The sequence below is a fragment of the Chaetura pelagica genome, unplaced genomic scaffold (genome assembly GCF_000747805.2).
Source record: "Chaetura pelagica isolate M959 unplaced genomic scaffold, ChaPel_1.0 scaffold10, whole genome shotgun sequence".
Classification (NCBI taxonomy): domain Eukaryota; kingdom Metazoa; phylum Chordata; class Aves; order Apodiformes; family Apodidae; genus Chaetura; species Chaetura pelagica.
This window is the reverse complement of record NW_009952263.1, coordinates 12,467,305-12,492,224: the sequence shown is the minus strand read 5'-3', so window position 1 is coordinate 12,492,224 and position 24,920 is coordinate 12,467,305. Positions and strand designations below refer to the sequence as shown.

Genomic DNA, 24,920 nt, shown 5'->3' with positions numbered 1-24,920 from the left:
TGTTCCCATTCCTGGTTGTCCGCACTTATCTCAAATAAGATGCTCAGGAGGACTCAGGGGAGCTGCATGAATTGCATGGTATTTTTGGCAACAATACTTTGGCAGCTTTGAATTAGCGAGGTACAGGCTGTGGTGAACTGAGAATCCATGTGCCATGTTGCTTGTTGCAATGTTTTGCTGCGGAGACACGACGTTTCCTTTCATTCTAATACTGGCAGAATCTGCATTGAAAGCTACACTGGACCAAACAATATTTTAACAGAAACCAAGCTCCCGAGCTCAAAGGATGCTGCTTTGTTCCCTCTTGTCCCAGTGACCAGCAAGGATGGCACCAAGCTTGCCCTGCAACTCTGTGAGCAGCTCCTTTGCTGGCTCTTGCCTGATTTTCCTGCGCATGTTGTGTGAGCTACTGATAAAACTCAGTAAACTGTTCTTATATAGGGAAGCAACATGCTTGGCATAAACATTCACTTAATTCAAAGTGCTGCAGTTACAAGGTTATATGAAGCTGTGTATGCTCAGACTCGCGGCTCTATCCTGTGAGAAAGCTCAAACAGAGCTTGCTGGTTGTCGATGACATGCAGGTGATGGACGTATGGCTTCAGCTCATGATGCTCTTTTGAAGGAACTTCATTGCCTGCAAGACAGGAGAAAAGGGATGAATCAGAAAGCCACATCTTGCCTGATTCTCTGTCCTGTATGTTACAAAGTCCCTGGTGTGCCAACCTCCCAAGTGCTACACAGTCACAAAAGAGATTTGCTAGTGATGCAAAGGACCTGCTATTCAAGTCAGGTAGATACAGAAAGGGGGAGAAGAAAGAAGAAAGAAAGAAGCAGACAGTCCTGGGCAGCTAGCATGCATGAAGGAGGGACAAGGAATGGCAAGAAGCTGATTCTTCCCAAGTGGAAAATTTACTCCTGCTGGCAGTACAGGCAGTCCAACTCCTGTAAGGGTGGTTCAAGGTTTCCTTTGTGCTGCTCTGGCAGCACAACACAGTCTTCAGCAGGGGTGGAAGATGAAGCCAGTAAGTTTTAAACAGCCCTAACACAAGCACGCAAGACAGCAGACCTCCAAATAATTTCCTTCAGAGCAGGTGGAAGGTGACAGTACAGGAGACAGGTACAAAAGCTCTTCAAAGCTGCTCTAACAGGACCCCATGTTTTGATCTGTTATGCTTTTGATTTCTGATCTAGTAACAGAGACAAGAGTCATGCTGTCATTTTATGGGAGTTTACAGGGCAAGAGGAATTAGCTTTGTAACAGACAAATTGAAGGGTGGCTTGAATAGCAGATGTTTTCTGTTACAAACTTTCCACCTGACATTGCACTGGGGGATCTTGCTGTCTGTGAAACCCTCCAGCATGGCTGGTGGTCAGCAGAAATGGAAAAGAAAAACTAGGCCCGTGGCCACAAGACCCATCAAGAAAGGCAAAGAAAACAACAAGATAAATTTCTTACATGTTGCTGACTGCTGAAAAATGAATGAAGGTTGGACAGCTCTGCTCTAGTCCATAACCTCAAGCAATTTTTAATATCATTACCATAAATTAAAAAAGAACCCCCCTCAAAATTCCCTGAACCAATCAGCTTAACTCGCACACTCCCTCCTTCTCCTTTGTTTCATCATCATCCTGTCATCCACACTCTCCAGCTACATGAGAAGCTTTCCAGGAACCAACCATCCACTTGATTCTAAAGAGTGTGGTTTGATGCCATGTAGGTACCAGGCGATGCTCCTCGGCAGCTATCTTTAGGAGCTATTTCTGAGCAGCTATTTGACTTGACAAATGTGGGAGAAAACAGGACAATGCAATAAATTTGTATTAGGATACAGAGACGACCTTTGTGTTCAGAGGAAATAGGATCCCAGCAGCTGTGATGGACATACTGAAAAAAAATTTGTATTTCTCATTAACACCTGAAATGACAAAACCTTAAACCATGCTATTTGTTCAGGCTGCTTGGTCTGGTTCTGGAATTGCTGCATTTGTTTTCAAATAGGATATAAATAGGATATAAATGTATTATTTCCATTAAAAAGGCATTTCAGTCTTGCTTGGAACCTCACCAGTTTCTAATCCAGAAAGATTTTGGCCTGCAAGTTTAGTACATATGATACCATTCATAAACAATAATAATATTCCTTGCTTAGTTTTCTTTGAATTCTTCCCTACAGTGAGATGCCTGCTGCTATTAGGCCAATCTGGAAATTGATGCAGTAGAAAGATTCATATTCCTGAGCATAAAATAAGCCCACTGGAAAAGGAAACTGTCCATAAAGTCTCAATAAATATTCAGTGAATTCATTTCATGCCTAAATGAATTTAAGAAAAAAAAAAGTGCCTACAGGGATGTCTGTATAAGCTGCTTTTTACATGTCAGCTTCACAATAAATCAAGTCTGTGATAAAATAAAATAACAATCACATACTTCAAACTACTAGATTATATGTTAAATCTCAGGTATTAACCTTGGATTTATGTTGTAACACTTACAAAACCACTCAGAGAAAAAAAAAAAAGCAAAAATGAGAAGATTTGCAAAGAAGTTGCAAAAATAAAAATCACATCATGAAAAGGAACCAATGCTATACTTTATAATGCCAAATAACAGTCATTCTAATTTACAGAGCCATGGTTTTGCTTAATCCATATTTCTTTCAGTATCTGGTTTAACAGAAATAAACAAACAGCATGTCCTTCTCTCTCCCTTTCCCTCTCTTTTATGTATATATATAAAAAAACTATACAAAAATAACACAAGAACCATAACAGTAACCAGTCTTTGTTTACAGAAAAAAAAGACTGTGCATACACAAGGTAATTTTATAGAACAAATGGTGAGCAAAATTCTTAGCAGTACCTATCATTGCCCAAGGTACATGTATTTATATATAAAATTATGATTAATTTTCTTTTTGTCAGAATCAATGCTGACAGCTGCTGAAAACTTAGCTGGCAAAAAGTAGCTATTAAAGCTTTTTTCTGAACTTTTCTTTGAAAAAGAGGTTTTAGTGGCCCCAATAAACATGTTTAGTGGGTTTGGCTTAAAAACTCTAACCAGTTCCTAAAGTAGTGTTGTGTTTGTTTCCTTCATGTGTTTAACCTCTCTGCAGAGAATGAGAAATGCTGAGAAGGAGAAAAACAAGGTTTGTCCTCTGTGAGCAGAGTCTTCTGGAGTCTTCTGGCATGCTCCCATAGGGGTAGATTCTCTGGTGGCTAATAAGGTGGAAACAGAAAAAAACAAACCAACCCCATTCATGCAGCTGAGGCACTGGTAGCTGTTCCCATCAGCACAGATCCTCCTGAGTTTAAACCAGGCAGAGGTCTCTTAGCAGGCTTTCCATAGCAGGGGAACTAACACCCTCTCTTCTACCTAGTCAACTACTTTCACAAAACCCAGAGGATCTTACTATCTTCAAGACTTTTTGTGAAAACTCCTTAAGAAACCAAACTAAGCAAACAATTGGTCTTGGTGAAAAGCCAAGTGAAAAGCTGTGCTGATTAATACCATCCTTCAGCTACTGGCAGCCAAGACAGCTGTGATTCCATTACCCAAACACATAGACTAGTGGGAGACTGAGGTAACTTGGCTATGGCTGGGAAAGTGAGAAAGAGCAGTGTACATCAGAGCCCCCATTCTGAAGTGCAGCTGGAACAGATCCTACACATTATTTTGAAGAGGTGATATTTTTTGCAGGAAAATAATTTATAATACAGTTGGATGCTGTTTCTGCAAATGATTTGTAATGCAAAATGTCATCCAGCTGTGGTTTCTGCAATACTGACCTTCCAACAATGACACCCCCTCTTGCCAATTGGTTAAATAATTGGCAATCACATTTTGTTGCTGTAGGAAACCAGAGAAAGTGAAAAAAAAGAAAAAAAACAACAACAAGAAAACAAAACACTGTCAATGCTTACAAAGGCAAAATTAGTAGCAAATTTTGGCTACTCACCAAACTGGTTATTTCTGCAATGTCTCAATGACCGAACAGTATCTGCAATCATGTGCTTCAAAGAGAAGATACACAATGTCAGTGCAAAAATCTGAGATTAATACTCTCATTAGAAAAGCCTGAAAAAATCTCCTTGTCCTATACTACACAGAAAAGCAGCTGTAATAAGGTAAAAGATTATGACAGCAGGAGAAAGACTTTGTTCTTAGTAATCATACATGATGAAACAGGGTTAGTCTATAAGGTCCTAATCGATATCACACAGATTAAATAAGAACAACTCTCTGAGAGTCCATGGAAAGTGGTAATGAAAAACAGCTAAACAATTGCATGGTTTTGTTCCAGTGACTTATTAAGCTGAAAACCTACAGCAGGAAAATTGTGTGGACTCTGTGGGCTCTTCTGAGTTCAACACCTGGCTTTAGTGCATTGTCTGGGACATTTGGTAGTCTGTAACCTCTCCTTCCATTTCCAGGTGGTGTCTAATTAGATTGTAAGCCCTTTGTGGCACAGGTTACACCTTAATGTATACTTGTGTAAGGACTAGCACAATCAGGCATCAGTAACAGGCAGTTTTCTGCAGGGAACCAATACAATAAAACAGCCCACAGCCTCAGTGCTGGAGAGCAAACACCCTGACACCTCCACAGGCAGGTACCAAAGACCATTCTATGGATGACTTATGAGGAGTGGCTGAGGTCACTTGGATTATCCAGCTCGGAGAAGAGGAGGCTGAGGGGTGAGCCCATTGCAGTCTCTGGCTTCCTCATGAGGGGAACTGATCTCTTCACTGCTGTGACCGATGACAGGACTTGGGGAAATGGCAGGAAGCTGAATCAGGGGAGGTTTAGGTTAGATATCTGGAAAAGAGTTTTCACCCAGAGGGTTGTTGAGCACTGGAACAAGCTCTCCAGGGAAGTGGTCACAGCACCAAGCCTGCCTGAGTTCAATAAATGTTTTTATGCTGCTCTCAGGCACATGGTATGATTCTAGGGGTGCCCTACACAGGGACAGAAGTTGGACACAATGACCCTGATGGGTCCCTTCCAACTCAGCGTATTCTATGATAGGCATGCGATTTTAGGACAAGCTCGTGCTAACAGATACCGGATGTCCACTTAGATTAGGCAGAAAAAATAAAAGGTTTAAGTTTGGTTTCTCATTCAGGCTCAGGTCTTTGACTTACACAAACGGAATTGTTCACTATAAACAAACCAACTGCATTCATTTTCACTAGATGTCACCCATAAAGTTCTTGAGGCATTACTCACTTTTCTTTATTTGTCTGTTCCTGTGGTATAAAGGTGAAACTGGCAACTCTTCACCAAATCAAGTTACTAATTTTAAACAAATTGCAGCTGGAATTACATACTAGCTCATGCAAAAAGCTGATGCTCTTCTTGCATCTCCTTCAAAAATAATCAGAGGTGGAAAGGATTAACTGTCTTGAGCAGAGTATGCTTAAGCCCGGAATGACGCAGAAGAGCTCATCTCTCAACACTCAGAGAGTGGCTTACAAGGCTCCTCCACACACAGGAACATGTTTAATGGAAATTTCAGGTTCCTTTCATCAGTGAATCAAAATAATTTTTCTTGTTACCTGCTGTGCTTCATTTGCCACGAAATCATGCAATCTCTTGCACTGATTATAATGAAGTTCTAATGAGAATATCTAGATTTCATAGTCAATAGTGTGAGTACTGGGAGAGCTACAACTTCCACCAGTGCTGCTGCTGTGATGTTTTGCAGCTGATACCCTTTGCATTTGGCTTTTAAAAGTAAGAGACATCCCATTTTCCTACACACTGTCATTCTTTGCTGTTTCTCCTTTGTAGTCTGTCAGTGTGAGGGGTCCATCCCCAGACTAGCTTCTGAGGGTGACCTGGTGAGGCCTAGTGAGGGAAGAATATCTTTGTGTAACACCTCCTTAAAGCAGAATCCCAAATCTCTCTTATTTAGTAGCCTAATTAGGCATTTCTCTCTGTCCATTTGCAACTCTCTGAGATCCAACTGTAATGCAGAAAATCAGCCAATTCATCTGCAAAGCAAATGCTATTTCCTGGCTGTTGAAACAGCTGCTTGCATACCATTAGTGTGATGAGAAACACACATTTCTTGTGGTCTTTCAGCTCACTGGCTACCTAGGATCATTAGCAACTCAAGCTTGGGAATTGCACAGGTATTTGAGGGAGTGGGGGCTAAGAACCTTCAGCTGCATGTACACAGACCTTACAACTGAAGGCACTAGGTAAGAAGGTGTTCTCTAGAATGGTAATAGCCATTGACCTGTATTAGAGTTTGCTGAAGTGTGGCTAAGACATGTCATGGCTAAGATATGGGTGATGGCTGACTGGAGGAAAAAATATCTGAATAAACATTTCAGTGAAACAGCTCAATAATACCATAGAAATACCTTGAAATGCAACAACAGAAAGCTGTATTTTCATTTATTCCTTCAGATTTAGTGAAGGAAGTAGATATGGTAATAAAAATCAATCTACCACGTTAGAGTTTACCCAACGTGAAGTTAAATAAACCACTACAACCCCTTCAACTCTTGCTAAAACTAGGTTACACTCCTGAGACAAAATACAATTTCATTTCCTTCTCTTTGCAAATTCCTTTCTTTACATTTAGAATTAACTTTGTCTTCACTGCAGTCATGTCATGTCAAATCAAGTTCAGTCACATTAGGATTGTTGAGGCCATGATGATTTAAGAATATAAAAGAAGCAGGGAATGGGGGGGGAGAGAGAATATATTTTATTAAACTGACTGATATAGTTGGAAAAACAATGGTTCAGACTGACAAGTCCTCCTTCAGGTGAGGTGTGTAATGCAGAAACAAAATATTTCAAATTAGTAATTGAAATGGAGACATAAGAAACCATCTTTGCTTTGAAATTCCTAAATGGAAATTCTATGCATTTCTAACAGTAAGTTTCTTCCCCCAAGCAGCAATCTGCTCTGGTAGAGTAATTCTTTTCTTCTTTTTCTGCAACAGCAAATTTGCAGGTGAGGTTCAGTGGCTTGATCCAAATTAAGAAGGAGTCAATGTCAACCCTAATTTTTCTCATGAGAGGTCAGAAATGCTCAGCACAGTATAGAACACTGAGGAAAATGTTATTCCTTGTGACAAAGCCCTTATAACTACAACAGAAACATGAACTGATGTAAACGTGATCATGGGTGATGCATCTCATTAGTAAGTTCATACGCATTGACTAAATACCTTAGCATGCAAACAAACCAGCCTAATACCTACTGCCTGAGTTTCCACTACACTCATATTTAAATCTCTCCTAAGCCTCCACTTCCTAAGCTGCACTACTGCCTGCATTCATGTGTACACAGGACTCCCTGAGACAGCACTTCCTGAGGGCGTGATCTGACTAATAATTTGGGGGAAGTGTCAGTTTGAACAACCCTCACCCCACCACCATCACCTCAGCCTCTCCCCCCCACCATTTAAAACGCCCACTATCCATTTGCATGGAAAAGGTGAAGTTCTCGGCTCACTGAAGTCAATTAGCAAAGCTCCCACTGCCTCTGGAGACACAATGGTAACAGCAAGGATAGGAAATCTTACCAAGCAAACCCAGCACACATTAAACATATACATGATTAAACAACAACCTAACTAACTAACAAGGTCTGGTTAAGACTGGAACAAGAAATGATTAAACAACAACCTAACTAACTAACAAGGTCTGGTTAAGACTGGAACAAGAATCAGATCCTAAGTATTCACTAAATAAATATATGAGCCAATAGGAGGATTTTAGTAACAATTGTTGTGCATCAAGGGCTAGTTTAATTTACATGTTAATTGGGTGCACTTCCAAGGGGCAATGAAGAAGAACATGCTAATGAGCTTTATGCAAACACCTCAAGGTCAAACAATTAATGGACTTGGGACAAGAAAACCTTTCATTAAATGTGAACCAGTGTTCTTGTAAACTCTACAAGAAAAGGTACAGAAATCAAATTTTTAAAAAAACAAAACCCAAAACACAAAAAGAGGAGCTCAGGTTCCAAAGTCAGTCTACATCTGCTTGCGAGTTAAAAGACCATGCATATTATGACAGGATGTGAAAATAAATTCAACATCTGATTCATTAACAACCCCATTGTTGCATATTCATTCTCAAACAAGTGTAAATGCATGGAGAAAATAGTTGGGAACATTTCATCAGGCACAGCCACCTGGAGTAACTGTCCAATAGCACATCTGGAGCAATTGGGAAGAACATTTTGGTTTCTTGTTCAAATACTCCAGGCAAAAAAAAAATAATTAAATATTAAAAAATCAGTTTCTCCACTCCACCACCATTCAGATAGATAAACTGTAGTTTTCAGTGCTACAAAAATATTATTGACAAAGAAATGGAAAATTAAAATAAAGAGAAATCAAGCCTCTATCAGCAATATTATGCCAGAGTAGATGTCATATGAATTCCAGAGCAGACGTGGTCAAAGATACAATGCCAGTAAGTGTCCTTCTACATATGTTAGCATAGTGGTATTTACAATCAGTATAATTCATATTTCAGATGTTATCTTCATTATCTAACCTGGATTTTTAAAAATTACTTTAATTTAAGATCCCTGGAATTAGCATACCATTGGCAAGTGTTAAACTAGAGAAACCTTTTCTTTAGTGACTTGAGAAACAGAAAGGAAACATAATTCAGAGAACACTGAAGCAGGAGAATTTAACTGAGAAGAAATAGGCCAGGATGTTTTGCAAAGGAGAGAAAACTGAATGGACTGTGTGGTATTGATGCTGGGCATTTTACACAGAATTGGGGGAGGAAGGATGAGAAGAGGAGCAGAGGAAACAGGCAGGAGAGATAAACTGCTGCCTGTTTTATATTGTTTGCTCTTTTTTACCCCTGTTTACTTCTTCCTGATTCAGCCAGAAGAGAATGTTTTAGTCTTACAAGATAAGGAGGGGAAAGGGAAGAGGAGAATGTGAATTTCTTTAAAAAAAAAACAGGAAAGATAAAATTAGCTTACCAGCTTTTCAAAGTTAACAAGGTTATCCAGAAAAGTTTTATTTCCTTCATGGATGAATGTTACGTCTGAAAAAATAAAGGAAAAATAATTACTTTTCATGGCTTTGTTTATTGTGTAATATGAAGAAGTTAATTACTAAAGGGCAACAAGGGGGGGGGGAAAGAAAAAGGAAAAAGTAAAAAAAAAAAAAAAGGAGGAAAACATCCCATTAAGGACATAATAACTGACAACAAGGAACAAAAGCCTGTTATAATGACATGCAGAGATTATCAGATAGCAACACTGTGTATACATGGTAACAAGACGATTTTCAAGCAGGAGCATGGATTTCTTATTAAACCTGGTCTGTGTTACTTCTGGGGTGCATATCATACATAGGGTGGCTGGGAGCAGCTGGGGGCATCCAGAGGGATGGCCCTTGCATGGCATGACTGCTTTCTGCACCCTGTGGCACCCATCTGGCTACACTGCCCATGGCTGTGCCTGGGCTGGGGTTGCCTGGTGCCTGAGCCCAGAGCTCCATGTAGCAGAGCTGTCAGGCACTGGAGTTGGCTCTGACACTCCTTTGTCTCTCTCTGTGGGACATCATGACTCTGAAGTCCCCCAAAGAGATGCAGGCTACAGCAGTGGCCAGCCGGGGAGGTTAAACACAAGCCACCAAACTAAAGTTCAAAGCCTTGAAAGAAACATTAGAGCTAGGGAAAAACACTTTTATAGACTGTTGTTGGAGAAACTTTGTAAAGGCAACAAAAAGGTCAGTGAGGGGAAAAGGAAAAGGTCTATATTTAGCTCCAGGAAGGGAACTGAACACAGTGTAATGAACTGGGGGAAGAGGGAATATCAGGCGAAACAAATGTTGCTAAATTAAGATTACAATTACAACAGTAACTTCAGTTTATTTTCTTCATTTTCCTAATGCATATTAGGACACAAAATGAGACCTATTTTGGACATGAAGCACCAAGGACATGGACAGATTCCCCATGGGGAGTGAAGCTTTGCCTCCAATAGTGCATTCTCCAGGTCACAGAAAACAGAATCAGGAGCAGAGGCACCATGCCCCCTATCATCTCCTGGATGTGCAGATACCCCCACGTACCAGGAGGAGACAACACTACTTTAATGAGCCAGCACTCTGATACCATTACTTCTTAACAGTCACAGCTGTGTCTGCCAGCAGGGAAATGGCACACAGTAAAGGGGATACATCTCCCTCTCAGCAGAGGTGCTGATCCCCAGCCCACCAGTCTAACTGAACATCTCAGCATTCCTCCTGTACTCATCATCCCTAGGACTCACTCTGATGCCCACTGCCGCTGCTTTGTCAACCCTTCCACCACAGCCCACCCCACTACCTTCATCCTCCCCTGAAACAGCCAGCCTGATTTATTTCCTTTTGTTTCAAGACTTGCTCTGTGTTGAAGGGGCGTTTTATAATTGCTTAGAGTGAAAATGTTAACAGCTTAACATGCTGGTGGAAACCTGGGGCTGGGACTCATTAGGAAGAGCTCTGTGTGAGGTGTGATGGAGACCTCCTGTGCCTCCAGGGTTGCCGGGCTGGGATCTGCCTGGAGCAGGTATGATGCCAGCCCAGCCTCTCCGTGTCCAACCAGCACTCCTGAGTAAGTGAGGTGAGCATGGAATATGCTGGGGTTGCCTCCAGCACCTCTCTGCCCCTGGGCAGCATCCTAAAAATCAGGGGTAAAGGAGGGAGCAGAAACCTCTACACCTCCTTGGCTGGGCTGCTGTGGGGCACCCAGGGAAAGGGACAGGGAAAGGACTTTGCTTCAGGACACAGGCATTACTTGCCTCTGTATCAACACAGGTAAAAATAATGTCACTTCCAATGAAAACCTTTCACTGGAAGTGGAAATTCCCACACAGGTTTTGAAGTCAATGACAGCAATGTACATATCTCTGAGGGTGGAAGGAATAGAAATTTGCTTTGCAGCCAACAACTAGGAGTCTAGATAAACCCAATGGAGCAGAAAATTGCATCTAAGCTATTTTGTAAGGGTACATCACAATATTTTATTAGAGATTTGAAAAATCTGCCTGATTTTCAAAAGCTGTGTCTGTGTGCTGTAAGAGAGCTCCACATTTACATTTAATTAACTTTAAAAGGACACTCTAAAAGTTACTTTTCATAATTAAAGAAGGGTTATTAATGGTCTTCAGTTTTTTCTTGAAATGGTTGTTCCTTTTGTGTTGAAATACAGTAATTTGTTGAGTGACTAATGATTTCTATGCTATCAAAGTTTATTTTACTGGTCTTGGAAATAACTTTAATAAAAACATGGTTGACATGGAATGAAGTCCTATGTGCTGTGCAATTCTTCGGGAATTACCAACCTTGGCAACATTTCCTGAGGGAGCACTGCACTGAAGAAAACTACTGGATTATTTTGCAAAGTCTCCTTGCTTTCTCCTATACATTTTAGGGACATGAATGCTGCTTACGTGCATGTTCTTACACAACACATTGTAGTGCTGCACAAACATCACTGCTACTTATGTTTGCTGCCTTTGTTTGCAGGCAAGACATACTTGAGAAACTTTAAAAATATTGATTTTTAAGCCTTGATAATTGTATCCAGCTGAATAATGCAAACTCCTTTGATGTGTGCAAAGAGGGGAAATGCCTGACGGCTCTTGAACTGTCACCAACTGATCTGGAGAACTGTCTTCAAACATTTCAAACTCGCAGCAGTAGCAGGTTGGAATAAACAGCCTAAAGAGAACACTTTCAGAAAACAGGAATAATCAAATGAATTTGCCATGTTCAAAGAGAAAGCGATTAATAATTAATTACTCCAAGACAATGGATTTTTTTTAATACCTGCCACTTAATTAGCTGTCCAGCTCACTGTGTTAAGGATGTTGTTGTATTTTATTTTAAGAGATTCTTTTCTTTTTTCTTTTTTTTTAATAGTGAGATTTTTACTTATCTCTTCAGACCTGTAAGACTTGAAAATCCCCTCCTCTCAGGATAGACAGGGCAGGTTCTGCTTTCAGGATGACACCAGTAGTTTCACCCCAGAGAACCTGGGCAAGCATCTGAGCCCATTAGTGTGGCCTAGGCCACTTATGTGGGTGCACCCAGCACAGCTGGGCAGCCCCCGTCAGGGGTTTGCAGGGTTTTACTTCTCCACTGAAGAGGGCATGGCCAAAGCAATGCCACATAGCTCTACCCACACCTGATAGGAAGGTACCAAAGTTTGAAAACCTGTGTGAAAACTGCCAAACTGACCAAGTGCTATCTCTACAGCTGTCACATACTTATAATAAGGCCACCTGAAAGAAAAATCACCTGACACTTATTTTAATTAACCACAATGAAGAAGAACAGCCAAGCTTTAACATTACCTTTCAGAAGTAAGGGCATGAAGGGGATTTTCGGAGATTTCATTTTCTTGAATGCATCCCTGTAAGCTTTGTGATTCAGAGAAGGGTCCTACAAAACCATTTGGGTAATAGAGAGAAAAATCAATAGGCTATAAAAAGAGCAATTCTAAATCCGTTACGGGCTTATGATCTGAACATGATTTAGATATAAAAGGTTTCTTTGGGAAATGAGGTAGATAAAGGTTTTCTCAGCTAGGTGACTTACTAAACTGAACAGGAAACGTAAACAGTGAGAGGAACAAAAGCAATTACATTCCCCTAGATGAAGCAGTGCAAAAATGGAAGTAAGCTGCAGAACAGATTCACTTGGACTGCTCTGTAATTTCCCCACAAATTTCTATAAGCAAAAATCTCTTCAGCTTCCTCTCTAGCACAAAATGTATCCCATAAATATCCCTTATTAATTCGTTCTTTAAAAAAAAACAAGACCAAACAACAACCCAAAAAAATCCCAACAAAAACTGCTCTCAGATCAAAGTAGCACATTGGAGATTTTCAAAGAAAATAGGAGAGTATGTTTCAGTGTTGTGTAAGTAATTGAAAAAGTCATCTCCATTTCCCATATAAACAAACATTTTTGTACACCAGCTCACACACAATCTTGAAAACACATTAATTTATAAAGGACTCTAAATACAGAAGCATGACAGCTGTTAAAGGCTGGCTCTCAAGTTCCCTGCACCAGGCAGTGATCTCACCATGCACCCACTTCCATAACAGCCAGAGGAGATATTTGTTTATTCAGCTTTGATAACAGTGACAAAGACCCTTAGCCTCAGATTCAGATTTTTTTTGTAAAACTTCAGTTGGCCTAAAGGAGATCTCCTGAGATCCTTCAGATCTCCTGATCTGCAGCACGTTGCTTTGGATAAAGGCTGATTAACCACCATGGCAAAGGATCAGCTTTCAAATTGATGCTGGGGAACTGACGCTACATTCGCCTCTCTGTGCCCTTCCTCCAGCTGCCAGGAATATAGCCTTTTTCCTTTTAATGTTTGGAGACCACCTCTGAGCTCTCAGGGGCTGCGTGGCCTTTGGCAAATCACATGTCTGACATGACAAATTCTAGCTTGAGACAATGATAGACAACCTCCAAAGAAATGAGGTAGTAGGAAGGCAGGTAAAGAAAAGCAATGCTGCTCAACACCGGACTTACCGTCAAACTTTCAAGCTCTGTGAAAAGTTTCTTGAACTTCCCAGGAATTTTCTGGGGGGAAAAAGGGGAAAAAAAAAAAAAAAAGTATTTTTAAAAAAACTTAACATAGGCAGAAAAATGCTGTGGCTTTTTTTTCCATGAGACTTCCATGTGTGAAGCATCTGCTAAAAGTACCAACAGGCAGTTAACCTCTGCTCCTCAGCTCCAAGAGCCCTAATTATAGACCATGTTGAGCGTGGCACCAGACCCTGCAGCCTCTCCTCAGGGACCTGCATCCATCTTCTATGGAAACTACTTGTTAGCAGGCATTTTTATTTAATTCCCTAGCTTCCACATCTGCTGCATTCACCTTAATAACCATACCAAGTTAGAAACAGAATCATAGAATCATAGACTGATTTGGGTTGGAAGAGACCTAAAAGATCATCTAGTTCCAACACCCCAGCAAACACAGGGACACCTCCCACTAGACCAGGTTGTTCCCATACAAGAGATCTTTCCTTAACAAAGTATTACTTCATCTCTAGTATCTCATCCTAATCCCACATGGAGGTGCACAAAGTCCAGACACAAGCTACCTTCTTGTCCCACATGCTAACACCTGCTCTGCTCCACAAGCACTTGCTTCCTTTATTGCTAAAATGCTTTAATGGATTCAGCTCATTATAATCAGAGCAAGTGTTCTACAGTTTGATTTTTTCTGCTGGTATTTTGGACTCCAAGTGTGGGGACCTTAAATCCTGTCTATTTTTTCCAACCATACTAGTCTAGTAGAAGATATCTCCTCTTAGTAAAAATCCTGTCTTTACTTTGTCCTTAGATTCTGACAGTCACAATGACACTACCAAGAGAAAATAGATTTAGAACATTTAAGATTAAATGGATGATGAGCTGTATGATGAAAATGCTAAAATAACTGAACATGCTATTGCAATTGCACATTTTTAAGATCCTCAATCAGGGAAAGTTAAGCTCATTAAAACACTGCATGCTGTAGGAAAAAAAGCAGAAGAATATGCTTGGGAGCATAATACTTAAGAATTCAAGTGCAGAGACAATATAATTTAGTGTCTAAATGGTTGCTTAAATTTAGGTGGCTTCATTTACATGCATAAGTAATTATAATTAATTTATAAACATTGTTCTACTTTCTCAAATTCACATTACTAATGCAAATAACCTTCTGCTTCTGAAACTTCCAGTGCAGTAAAGTTTTACGAATTAAAAAAATAAATAAATGCATGTGACTCCATAAATATTTCACAAACAGAAATATGACATGTTTACAACAACCCATATGCAGATGCACTCCTTGTTCCCACAAGCAATATATTCTGCTTTTCCTGAGAGAAGTCCACCAGCCACAGATGACCTCCAGATGTCTCACATCACACAGCAGAGTTCTGTTTCCATGCAGGAGAGATTTACACCACTGCCACCAGGTGCCTTTGATACAATATTTAGTCCCTTTCACTCTCCTACCAAAGCGCAGAGAAACGAGTTGAATGCAACCCGTAAGAGCAGGCAAGGGCAAAAGCTGCCGTAGGGAGCTTTTTAGAATAGGAGAGACAAAGGGTTTCTGTATTGTCATCCTCAGTTATGTATTTTTCTCTAAAATTTTTGTTTTACCTGTTATTTAAAGTTAGCCCCTGCTGGCCTCTCCAAGCCCCTACCAGACCCTCCCCACAGAAGCAGTCACTGCCCTTGTTTCTCTCCATGTTGAAGCCACTGACACAGATGATGATGCTTCCATGTGCATGATATCAGCTAAAGGGAAAGACTTTTCTCTGGACAGTATCAGATAGTTTTGTAAGTCTCCGACGGATGTTTGGTTTCAGCTGCTGGTGCTCAAGACCATCTTTAAGGCATCACATGTTCTGTCGCTTTGTGTTACACACTGATACTTGAGAGAACTGCCCACTTGTGGTGTTAGGGGCAAGGTGGTGGGATAAAACTTCACCCCATCACACTAATTACTCCTTCCCCAATTTTTTGTTCCATCAGCACATGCAGTAAACTTGCAGATGCTACCACTGAATAAATTATTTTTACTTGGATGAAAAAAAGATATTCCACAATAAAAATGCAGAACCCAGTGGGACCCTCCTCTAAACACCCCATGTTCTGTCTAGCAACCAATAGCTTATTAAGAAGTGTTCTCCAATGTGCTCCTTATTCATGGCCTGTTTCCTAACTTTGTCATTCAAAATGAGCACCTGAAAAAGAACTGATCAAGGAGAACTAAAGAGGATTTATTTCTACTTTGTTGGGTTTTTTTTAGTGAAATTATTCCATAATAAGGTATTGCTTGTTTGGAGCCCCCCACATTTTCTGTTCTCACATCTACTTAAAGTGCTAGAATAATTTACATCACTTTTTTTTTTTTTATTTTTTTTTTTAAGGGTAAGATCTCCTTGCATTGTTCTTATTTAAAAGCTCTAAAAGGACATACTGAGCTTTATTGGAATAGACGTGTATCCAAGGTTTCAGGTCACAAAGGAGTTTCTCTAAAGATACCCCCTCCATGATTGATTTCAGCACAAAAAACCAATCATTAAAAAGAAAAGTTACTTCACCAGTATATCAATTTTGTGAGAAATATTTTTTACAAGGTATAAAAGAAATAAAGATGCATCTTACCTCCCAGGTCTGAGACAGTCGGCTGACAGATGCAGTGTTGAGACCCATAACAATAGCAAAAAATGAATTCAGATTTCTTTGGGCTTTACAGCTGTGAAATAAAAATAGGAATACTGTATTCTGATTTTTTTCCTACTCAAAATCAGAGGTAAATTGAATGCAAAGGTATCCTAGGTTACTGAGTCCCATTTCAATCCTCAGCACCAACATACAATCATATTCCACATAATGAACTCATTAAATGTCCTGTCATGACCACCTGCAGTCTAGGTGAAGGGGTCTCTAAGAAGTTTTTTAGCAAACATTCCACTGTCTCATCAACTCTGTTGTTGGCAGGTTATTTTTTTCTCTTTGATGTCAAAAGTAATTTTCCCTTTTCGATGTTCAAGTTAGTCTCAGCTGTCCTTTACCATACAGAATAATTCATTGACCTCTATTCTGTTGTATTATAAACATTTTCATCTCCTTTTTCATCTTTTCTTTGAATTGTACATCATTGGTTCCTTCAATTTCTCTTTGTGGTCAGGGCCTGCAATCTATTTTTCCATACTGTTATTATCCTTCATTGAATTATTTGTAATTTCTTTTCACTTTTCTCTCCTGTGCTTCCTTCTTACAAAGGAGATGTAGTGAGACAGCAGGGAGGGAAGGAGAAACATAATTACTATTTTGCATGTAAGATTTTACACAGAATCACAGAATCTTAGGGGTTGGAAGGGACGTCAAAAGATCATCTAGTCCAACCCCCCTGCCAGGCAGAGTCACCTAGAGCACATCACACAGGAACTTGTCCAGGTGGGTTTTGAATGTCTCCAGTGAAGGAGACTCCTGTGTAAGTATAAAATATTAAATAATATAATATAAAATTATTTGTTTGGAAAGCATCACACTTTGTCCTTGCCTTTAATTTGTCACCTATTATCACCCAAGGACCTCTGTCACTGTACTGTTCTTTACAATCATGCATTTATTTCTTCAGCTCAGTATTAACATTCCCTAGCTGAATTACTTGTGTCTATCTAAATTAAATCTTATCCTACTGTTGTTTGCACATGTCACTAGACTCCTTAGATCACTTTTTTTTTTTTAATATCCTCCAATGCATTTGAAATCCCTCATCATTTTTATTGTCTGAAAATCTGATTAATGTTCAATTTAAATATCCCTATAAATTAGTTGGAGTTAGCACTGGTTCCAATATAGGTCCCTACAGAATTTGTTTGATACCTCTGTTCTTTGACATTTTACTATATATGATCAGACCCTGCTTATTTCTAGTCCATTAGGAAATTTGAAATCCTGAAATACCAAGTCCTTTCAAAGAAAAAGATGCCCCTTTCTCTCGTAGATTCTTGAAGAGCACTATAAGCATGCATGCATGGGGGAGAGCAAAGATCCTCTTTTAAGATAAGTTTAAGTAAGAATTAATGAACTGCCTTCACTGAGTTTTGTCATCAGGGAAAAGTGTGCACCAAGGCCTTAGGCTGGAAACTCACCAGCACTTGTCACAAGTTTTACAAAGCTTGCACTCCTTCTGTGTACTACCTTGAGAATGCATATTTCTCACTTCAGCTGTTTTAAAGTTAATTCTAACTTTGCTGCTTAGACTCTTTTTGACCATTAAAGTCAGGCAGCTCCCAAAAGTAACTCATTCCCCAGCAAGAAAGGTGTCCAAGACAGCCGGAATAAAAGGGGTGGGCCCATTTCTCACAAAGAACTGTAGAGAAAAGGCATGACTTGTACAGTCAGCCACTGCTAGAGGAGCAAGAAGGCTGCAGTTATAATCCATTTATTCTAACCCTACATGGACCTGCTTCTATAACTCCTCAGGATGTTAATTTCTATCAACATACTAATTCATTTTCTTTATTGAATCACTCATCTTCTATTTTAGACTGGCTATCAATAGAAGCATGTTTCAAAAACTCTGTCTGCCTTTCATGTGCTGACACACTTGTGTAAAAGCTAACCTTTCATCCTCATTGTTCGTCTTTCATCACCTCTTCCAGAATTGATAAGACATGGTAATGTCCTTAAAAAGCTGCTTTTCTGATTAAAAAAAGATCCTCAGCAAACTACACACTCACTTATTTGTGTATCCACTATTTCCCCATCTACATGCTATGAGGATGGTGCTTCTGCAATGCAGTGGGAGAGTCTGTTTACTGACAACCCTATTAAGTTTGCACAACTTTAGCTTTTCCCTTAACAGAGATGAAATTAATTCAAATACAGAAACATTTTAGTCTAGTGACAAATATATCACTACTTATATGGGACAGACATCACTTTCTTCCTGGAAGGCAAATTAATCCTACTGTGGTGCAAGCAAGACACATAGAACCGACCATTTTTCATGTAACTGGACCAAACTTGGCCACTGATAAGGCAGAAAATGAACGTTATTACTGGATATCATACAATTTGCAAACTAAATCAAATCACATTTATGAGTTACACTAGATTAGAATAATTCATTTCACCAAAGGCACTGCTTCAGCAGAGAGCAGTCCTTTGTATATAAGTACTCTGCAAATTAAATCAACCCAGTCGATGAAGGAACAAATTATACATTTTCCACAAACATGCATATTCAAATATTGCAGAAGACCAACAAGTGGAGAGAGGGGTGAGGAGGATGGTTGCACGTATTTAAATTGCTCCATTTCCTTGGCTATAAGAGTGACTAAATATTATAAGAGTGATTACCGAGACAAGAACTCTGTGTATATGTATTCTGTCCCAAGGCATAACATAAACAGCAGCACTACTTAGTAATAGTGCAAGAATAGACAGTCAAATCTAACTCATGAAGAACCTCCTTCCAATAAATAAAAGAGTACTCCAGAGGGGATTACATGGGGCAATAGCTTCCTGCATCTTGTTTCCTCTCTAGGAATAGGACTTTCAAGATTGTACCAGAGTTTTTTTGGGTTTTTTTGGCCTTTGGTGCACAACTCAAATAGTTTTGTAAGAAGGTCTCTAGCTTATCTCTACTAAGAAAGGAGGTATCTTTGCAACATCAGGGGGCTTGCAGTTGATGCTGCAGATAAGCAGCTGAGGTGCTGGGTGAGATCTGAGCAGCACATACTCTACCACACCTGGTTTTCGCCAGTGTTTGCTGTTGTTATTTATGGACTGTTTTATGTAGGTATGCTTACTCCACTACTAAAACACAGGACGACAGATTAGTTTTCTGTCTTGGCTTTTGCACCTGCTTCACACCACCAAATATTGCATGTGAATTGAAGGATTTTTGTTGCAACCTTATTCACTTACTGGGCAGCAATCTTGATGAACTTTTTGACTAGCTGCACACGTTTGCAGAGCTGGCTGCAGAGGAGTATCTCGGTGGCAACCCAAAGCTGGACCTCGTTGCACCTTTGAAGCAGAAGACTGAGATTCTCAGTGTTTTCAGCACTGCCCTGTCTGCTGAACGTGAAGTATATCAGCTCTTGCTGGAAGACATTTACAAGATTATTAGTGATATAAAAACAACTTACAAGTTATGAGTTATAAATTATTCACAAGTATGTTTTGGAAACAAGACCTGATTACAAACAATTGTTTTTTTCATTATCCATAAACTAGTCACAAATAATTGAGAGTCCGGGTTTGGCTTAGCAAAGCCTAGAGCCTTATTACAGTAGGCAAGTGGACTGGAAGTCCTGCAGGACATGCTTTTCTTTTGAGATTTCCTGCAGTTCCACTTCTGGATGGAACATAAGGAACATAGGACACAAATAATCTGCCTCTTTCTGTATTTTTTCACTTCCGTTCCAGTATGAAAATACAACCATGTCAGAACATTGCAGAACCTGAAAAATTTTACATTCAAACTTCTTCCTAAAAATAGCCAAGCCTTCATCAGCAGAGGTGTGGGCATTGATTTCTGTGCAAAAAAAACCAAACAACCCCAAACTCGATCAGCTCTAGATTTGCAGTGTCTAACCTGAATAAAAGAACCTGAAATGAAAGATCAAGGAAAGCATCTCATTAAAATCACAGGAATTTCCCATTCATTTTCTCACAAAGTACCAATATGCTTCTCAGTGATTATTTTCAAGTGGCATTTTTTACTGTTAATGGTCTATTTTACTTAGGAGCTCACACCAGAACCTATCAAAGTCACTGCAACAACCCAATCGGCACAAAGTGGGCCATTATCCCATTATAAAAATCCTGCCCAGTATTTTTTTTTCCCTCACTGAAGCCTAACAGAACAGTAATGTGACCACCTAACTTGCTGCAATTGTGATTTTTTTTTGTGGTTAAAGTGGTATCAAGGACACCTATTGGAAGAGTACTGTATTTACTGGAACATTATCAAGTGTAAAGGACAATGTGCATATGTATCATATTCACACAAACAGTTTTTGGAGAATAATCATCCTCTTCTACTCCCTTGAGGCAAATCTCAATAAATCCCACCAGGTAGAGAGGGAACGTATGAGATGTCCCAGCAGAGGGAAGTTTCACAAATGTTTTCAGTATCAAGGATTGCAACACATCACTCAGACTTGATTCAATGCCACCACTACTGAGAGCTGCCAAATCATGCTGTCATGATGGTGAAGTGAGCATTAAGGACCACTGATGGTCCAAAATGCATCATAATGGCACAATGCTGCATGATAGCAATATACCTGGAAGTGGACGTGGTGCTTCTTACCTCATGAATTGCATTGAAGAGGCTCCAGTCAAAGTTTGTTAGCTCTAAGGCAAGATCCCAGGTGTTGATTCCCAAAATTCTCACAGACCTTTGCTGCAATTCCTCATTTTCAGCAAATGGGCTCTAAATCAACAGCCAAGAGCATAAAAAACCTCAGCAAATGCCAGAAGTTCTGCAATGAAACAGCTACTAGACCAAGGTACAAAACAAAGCTGAGTAAGTAATCTTTTCTAAGTGCACTCTGAGGATTTTTTTGCCCTCACTAATCAAAGTCACAGAGTTATAGCCTATTTAATAAATAGCTTGAAACAGGAAATGGGTCAATAGGATCAGTGATTGCCTATTGGATTAGGCCTTCTTCCTCTCTCTCTCTTTCTCTAAAACTTGAATATAAAACACCAATAAAGCAGAGAGCATAATGAAAATAAAATCCTTAAAGCCATCATAAAATAAAATCTGAAACAAGAAACTGGGTATTTTTTGTATTATAAGACAAAAGAATAATTCTGCAAACACACTGGTTTTAGAATAAATACACACAAGTTGCCCACCAATTTACCTTTACAAATAACATAAATTCACACATATTTTGATTAATCTACTCCAAATGTAATCACCAACAAACAGTAAAACACTGTGGGTCCTGATTCATAGAAGTTACTTAGCATATTACTGTGGAGTGCACTGGTACTACTGGTGTTAAGGGTCACTTGACGTTTCTATTGTTAGCTTGAATTTTCAAAGGTTTCTCTCAATTGTTGTGTCGGGTTTTTTTAACCTCATCAGGCTGAAACTTGGGACATAAACTATCTGCCAAGATTCTTCTTATCAGTTAAATCACTGCTTTGGTGCTATATTTCTGACAGTTACAAGTTTTGCTATTTTTATTATGTCACTAATGAAACTCAACAGGCTGCCACCTGTCTGCACTGGAAACCTTTCCTTAATATTCACATTTTTAGAGGTGGCTAGAATACTGGAGATAGCAGGATGACAGATTACAATGATAGTGGCGTGTCAGCTCTCCAGGGCACTCGATCCAACAAAATGTAAATAGACATTTCTCATCCCTAGGATAAATGCACAGATCCTAGCAGTACTGACAACATGTAGAAGTCAGGAGTGATACCAACCCTGCCCTCTCCTCAAAACATCTGCATAATTAGTAGAAAACTACTGAAAAAGTAATTATTTGAGTGCCTGACTGTTCCTGCCTCACTGTGTTTTTGGAAAATCACTGAGGGAGAGAGTTTGCAATCCCAGTTTCTAAGGACATGGGCCCTGAATAATCCTCATCCCATCCACCCCTGTACCAGCACAAGTCAGCTTTTCCAGCCTCATGTAGATTGAAAGATTTAAGCTGTAGAGAAGCTTTGGTCTATTTGAAACTGATTAACAAATTCCATTACTGTGCACTCAAATAACTGCTGCTAATGCAAGATATTTTTTTTCAGCTACACAGCAGCTCAATAAGCTTTCCTAGGTAAGCGAAAAATAAATTATGTATAGAAAAAGCCTTCAGAGAGTAATACTAAGTTCTTGATCTGGAGTCAGACAAATAAACAGTGGGAAACATAAAATACAGAACCTTACCAAAGAATCAGTCAGATCTTTTCGGTAGACAAACATACGACTGGATGACTCAAAAGATTTTGAGATAGCCAAGTCATTCGGTTGTAGTTCATGTTTTTCTGTAAACACAGAAAACAAACCAGAAAAGCTTCAGAAAAGGAGTAAAAGCTCTACATAAATGTGAGAAAAACATTACAAATATATTTGTAAAGCCACATCAACTTCTTAGAATGTAACCAAGCATCAAATCCAGTCCCTACAAGGACCACCATCTCCACACTAAGAGGCACAATAAAAGTGAGATGTCCCTCATGCTACACTAGAGCACAAAAACTTCCAGCATCTGCTTTCAGCCTGGACTTCACATAGGACAGAACAGAAAGAAACCCTCAAACCATCTAGTCCAAGCTCCTCTGCATTATAGAACATTTATTTTCAATCCAGTGTATCAACTGTAAATGTTAGTGACTTTTGTTAAGGTGTCTTCGCCTATAGAGGCTGAGCTGTCACATGTCACTGGCAGACAAGAGAGCAGTGGAGATGCCATCAGTAGCCACAGCCAGTCGACAGGAGAAGAAGTTTAAAAGATCAAAATACTCTGAAATTCATCCCATGGAGCAAAGCTGAAAAGTCCTTTTTAGTACAGTATTTACAGAAACTCCTCTAGCCCTAGAGTAAGTAATTTAGTGAAAGAGAAGGACCATCCAATCTGTTAGCAAAGAGAAAGGATTTATTTTTCCTCCCCTCCAGGGTACTGGTTCAGCTCTGGCCAATCCTGGATGCACCAGAGAAAGGTGTGGGCAAAAATAAAGCAAAACGCAGAACACTATTAAAAAACAATCCTGGGAAAACTGTCTCTTCCTGAATGCTCCAAGTAATATTCTGGAGACCTGACACATTACAGTGACTCTATTAATGGAGAACCAAAAGCACTACAAGCATGTTGAATCTACCTTGGACTTTTCATTGCCCATAAGGAGGAGTCTGAGAGCCAAATATCATTTCAGATTATTCTGCCTCTTACCATGCTCACACTTACAGCTCATACACTTATGTTAAACCACCAGTATGTTTTTTCAAAGTAATTTTGAACAAAAAGAGCTTGATTGTCCATTTTAGGAATACAATAAAAAATCATTCGGTGATGCTGCTGCCTTTCAAGTGGTCAGCAGATGACAGATGGATCTGTCTTGGAAGTCATGCAAATACCAAAAAACAAAGGAAAAAGAATGGCAGACTGCTGTTTATTGCTCACAGCATAGGAATGTCAATGTACAAGAACAAAGATACTGAAATTGTTGCTTTGTCCAATTAATTCAGGTAACTTAAGTAACATTTTAGTGATTACAGTGGTCATGTACCAGTAACAGTCCTACTGTACCTGCATTTTAATTACTGCTTCTTGTTGAACATCGAAGTGCCAACTGCTTTTATTCTGTGGCTTTCTTGGGAACCAATGTAGTCTAGTGATAATAATGTGTTTCATTACTTAAGAACTGTTGGTTTTCTTTAGCTAAGTAGATAGTTATCAACAGAGCTATTGCTATCAGAGCAGAACTTGTCCTGCTCTTGAACAGGAGCACAAGACCTGAAAAACAACAGCAGCACAATCATTTTGCAGTGCTGCAAAACACATTGGAGGCAAGTTTGGGTAAAATGAGTGTGCCTTCCAATGAAGTAACCTGTCTGTCTGGTCAGGGTGCCCACATGCATCGCTCTCATGTACCTGGTCCATGCCCAGGCTCTCAACATCTCCCTGCCACCCACACCAGCAGGTGCTCTGCAAAAAAATGGTTATTTAACTGAGGTTGATGTGGGGGAGAAAAAAGTGACCTTTCACTTATAAATCAAATAAATAAACAGAACAAGTCAGCATTTGTCTATATTTCATTTAACTAGACTGACCAAGAATTAAGTGTGCTGTATCTTTAGGGGACATCCTTTGTCTCAGGGACTGACTCCAACTAACATTATCGGAGATATGGCCAAGATATTTTAAAGTCATAGACCTTTTTTTGTAGGGCCAGCATGGCATTTCTATACACCTAGCTAAATTGCTTCTGTCATATTTCTTAAGAGCCAAAAAGCACCAAAATGAGCAAAACAATCTGACCAAAGTCCTTGAGACCTGAGAGTCACAAACGTAAATCTTGGGTGTTTGGCTGGCCCCTAGTATCAGTCCATGATCAGCCTGGTCTTCCTTAAAAAAAGACAATAAGCCTTTGTGTTCAAAGTAAAGCACTGAAACAATAAGCATAAAAATGTCAGGTTGTAAGCAAGACTGCTTACAAAATATTGCTCAGATTGCTTTAAGTATCTCAACTGTGCAAATACATGTCTCCCCTCCTTTCTGCTGGAAAATATTCATTACCCACGCTGTAAATGAGGAAACAGCCACACATGCAGTACTTGTTATCCCCTTTTATATATTTAAAGCAAACCATGCCTCATTGCCTTCCAAATTAATTTAAATGAGAAAGTAGGAGATTTATTTGTA

General features: G+C 39.5%; 1 protein-coding gene across 1 annotated transcript in view; it reads right to left on the bottom strand.

Annotated features, from left to right (window-relative positions):
• Positions 1 to 518: 518 nt before the first annotated feature.
• Positions 519 to 24,920, bottom strand: part of LOC104397656 (rap guanine nucleotide exchange factor 5-like) — a 46,590-nt gene continuing 22,188 nt past the window's right edge. The window contains exons 8-16 of the mRNA XM_010007656.1: positions 22,445 to 22,542; positions 20,852 to 20,974; positions 19,459 to 19,637; positions 16,180 to 16,270; positions 13,540 to 13,590; positions 12,345 to 12,432; positions 8,979 to 9,043; positions 3,960 to 4,014; positions 519 to 637 (exon numbers count right to left, since the gene is read on the bottom strand). Coding sequence (XP_010005958.1) covers positions 519 to 637; positions 3,960 to 4,014; positions 8,979 to 9,043; positions 12,345 to 12,432; positions 13,540 to 13,590; positions 16,180 to 16,270; positions 19,459 to 19,637; positions 20,852 to 20,974; positions 22,445 to 22,542 — 869 coding nt within the window. The remainder of the gene's footprint in view (positions 638 to 3,959; positions 4,015 to 8,978; positions 9,044 to 12,344; positions 12,433 to 13,539; positions 13,591 to 16,179; positions 16,271 to 19,458; positions 19,638 to 20,851; positions 20,975 to 22,444; positions 22,543 to 24,920) is intronic.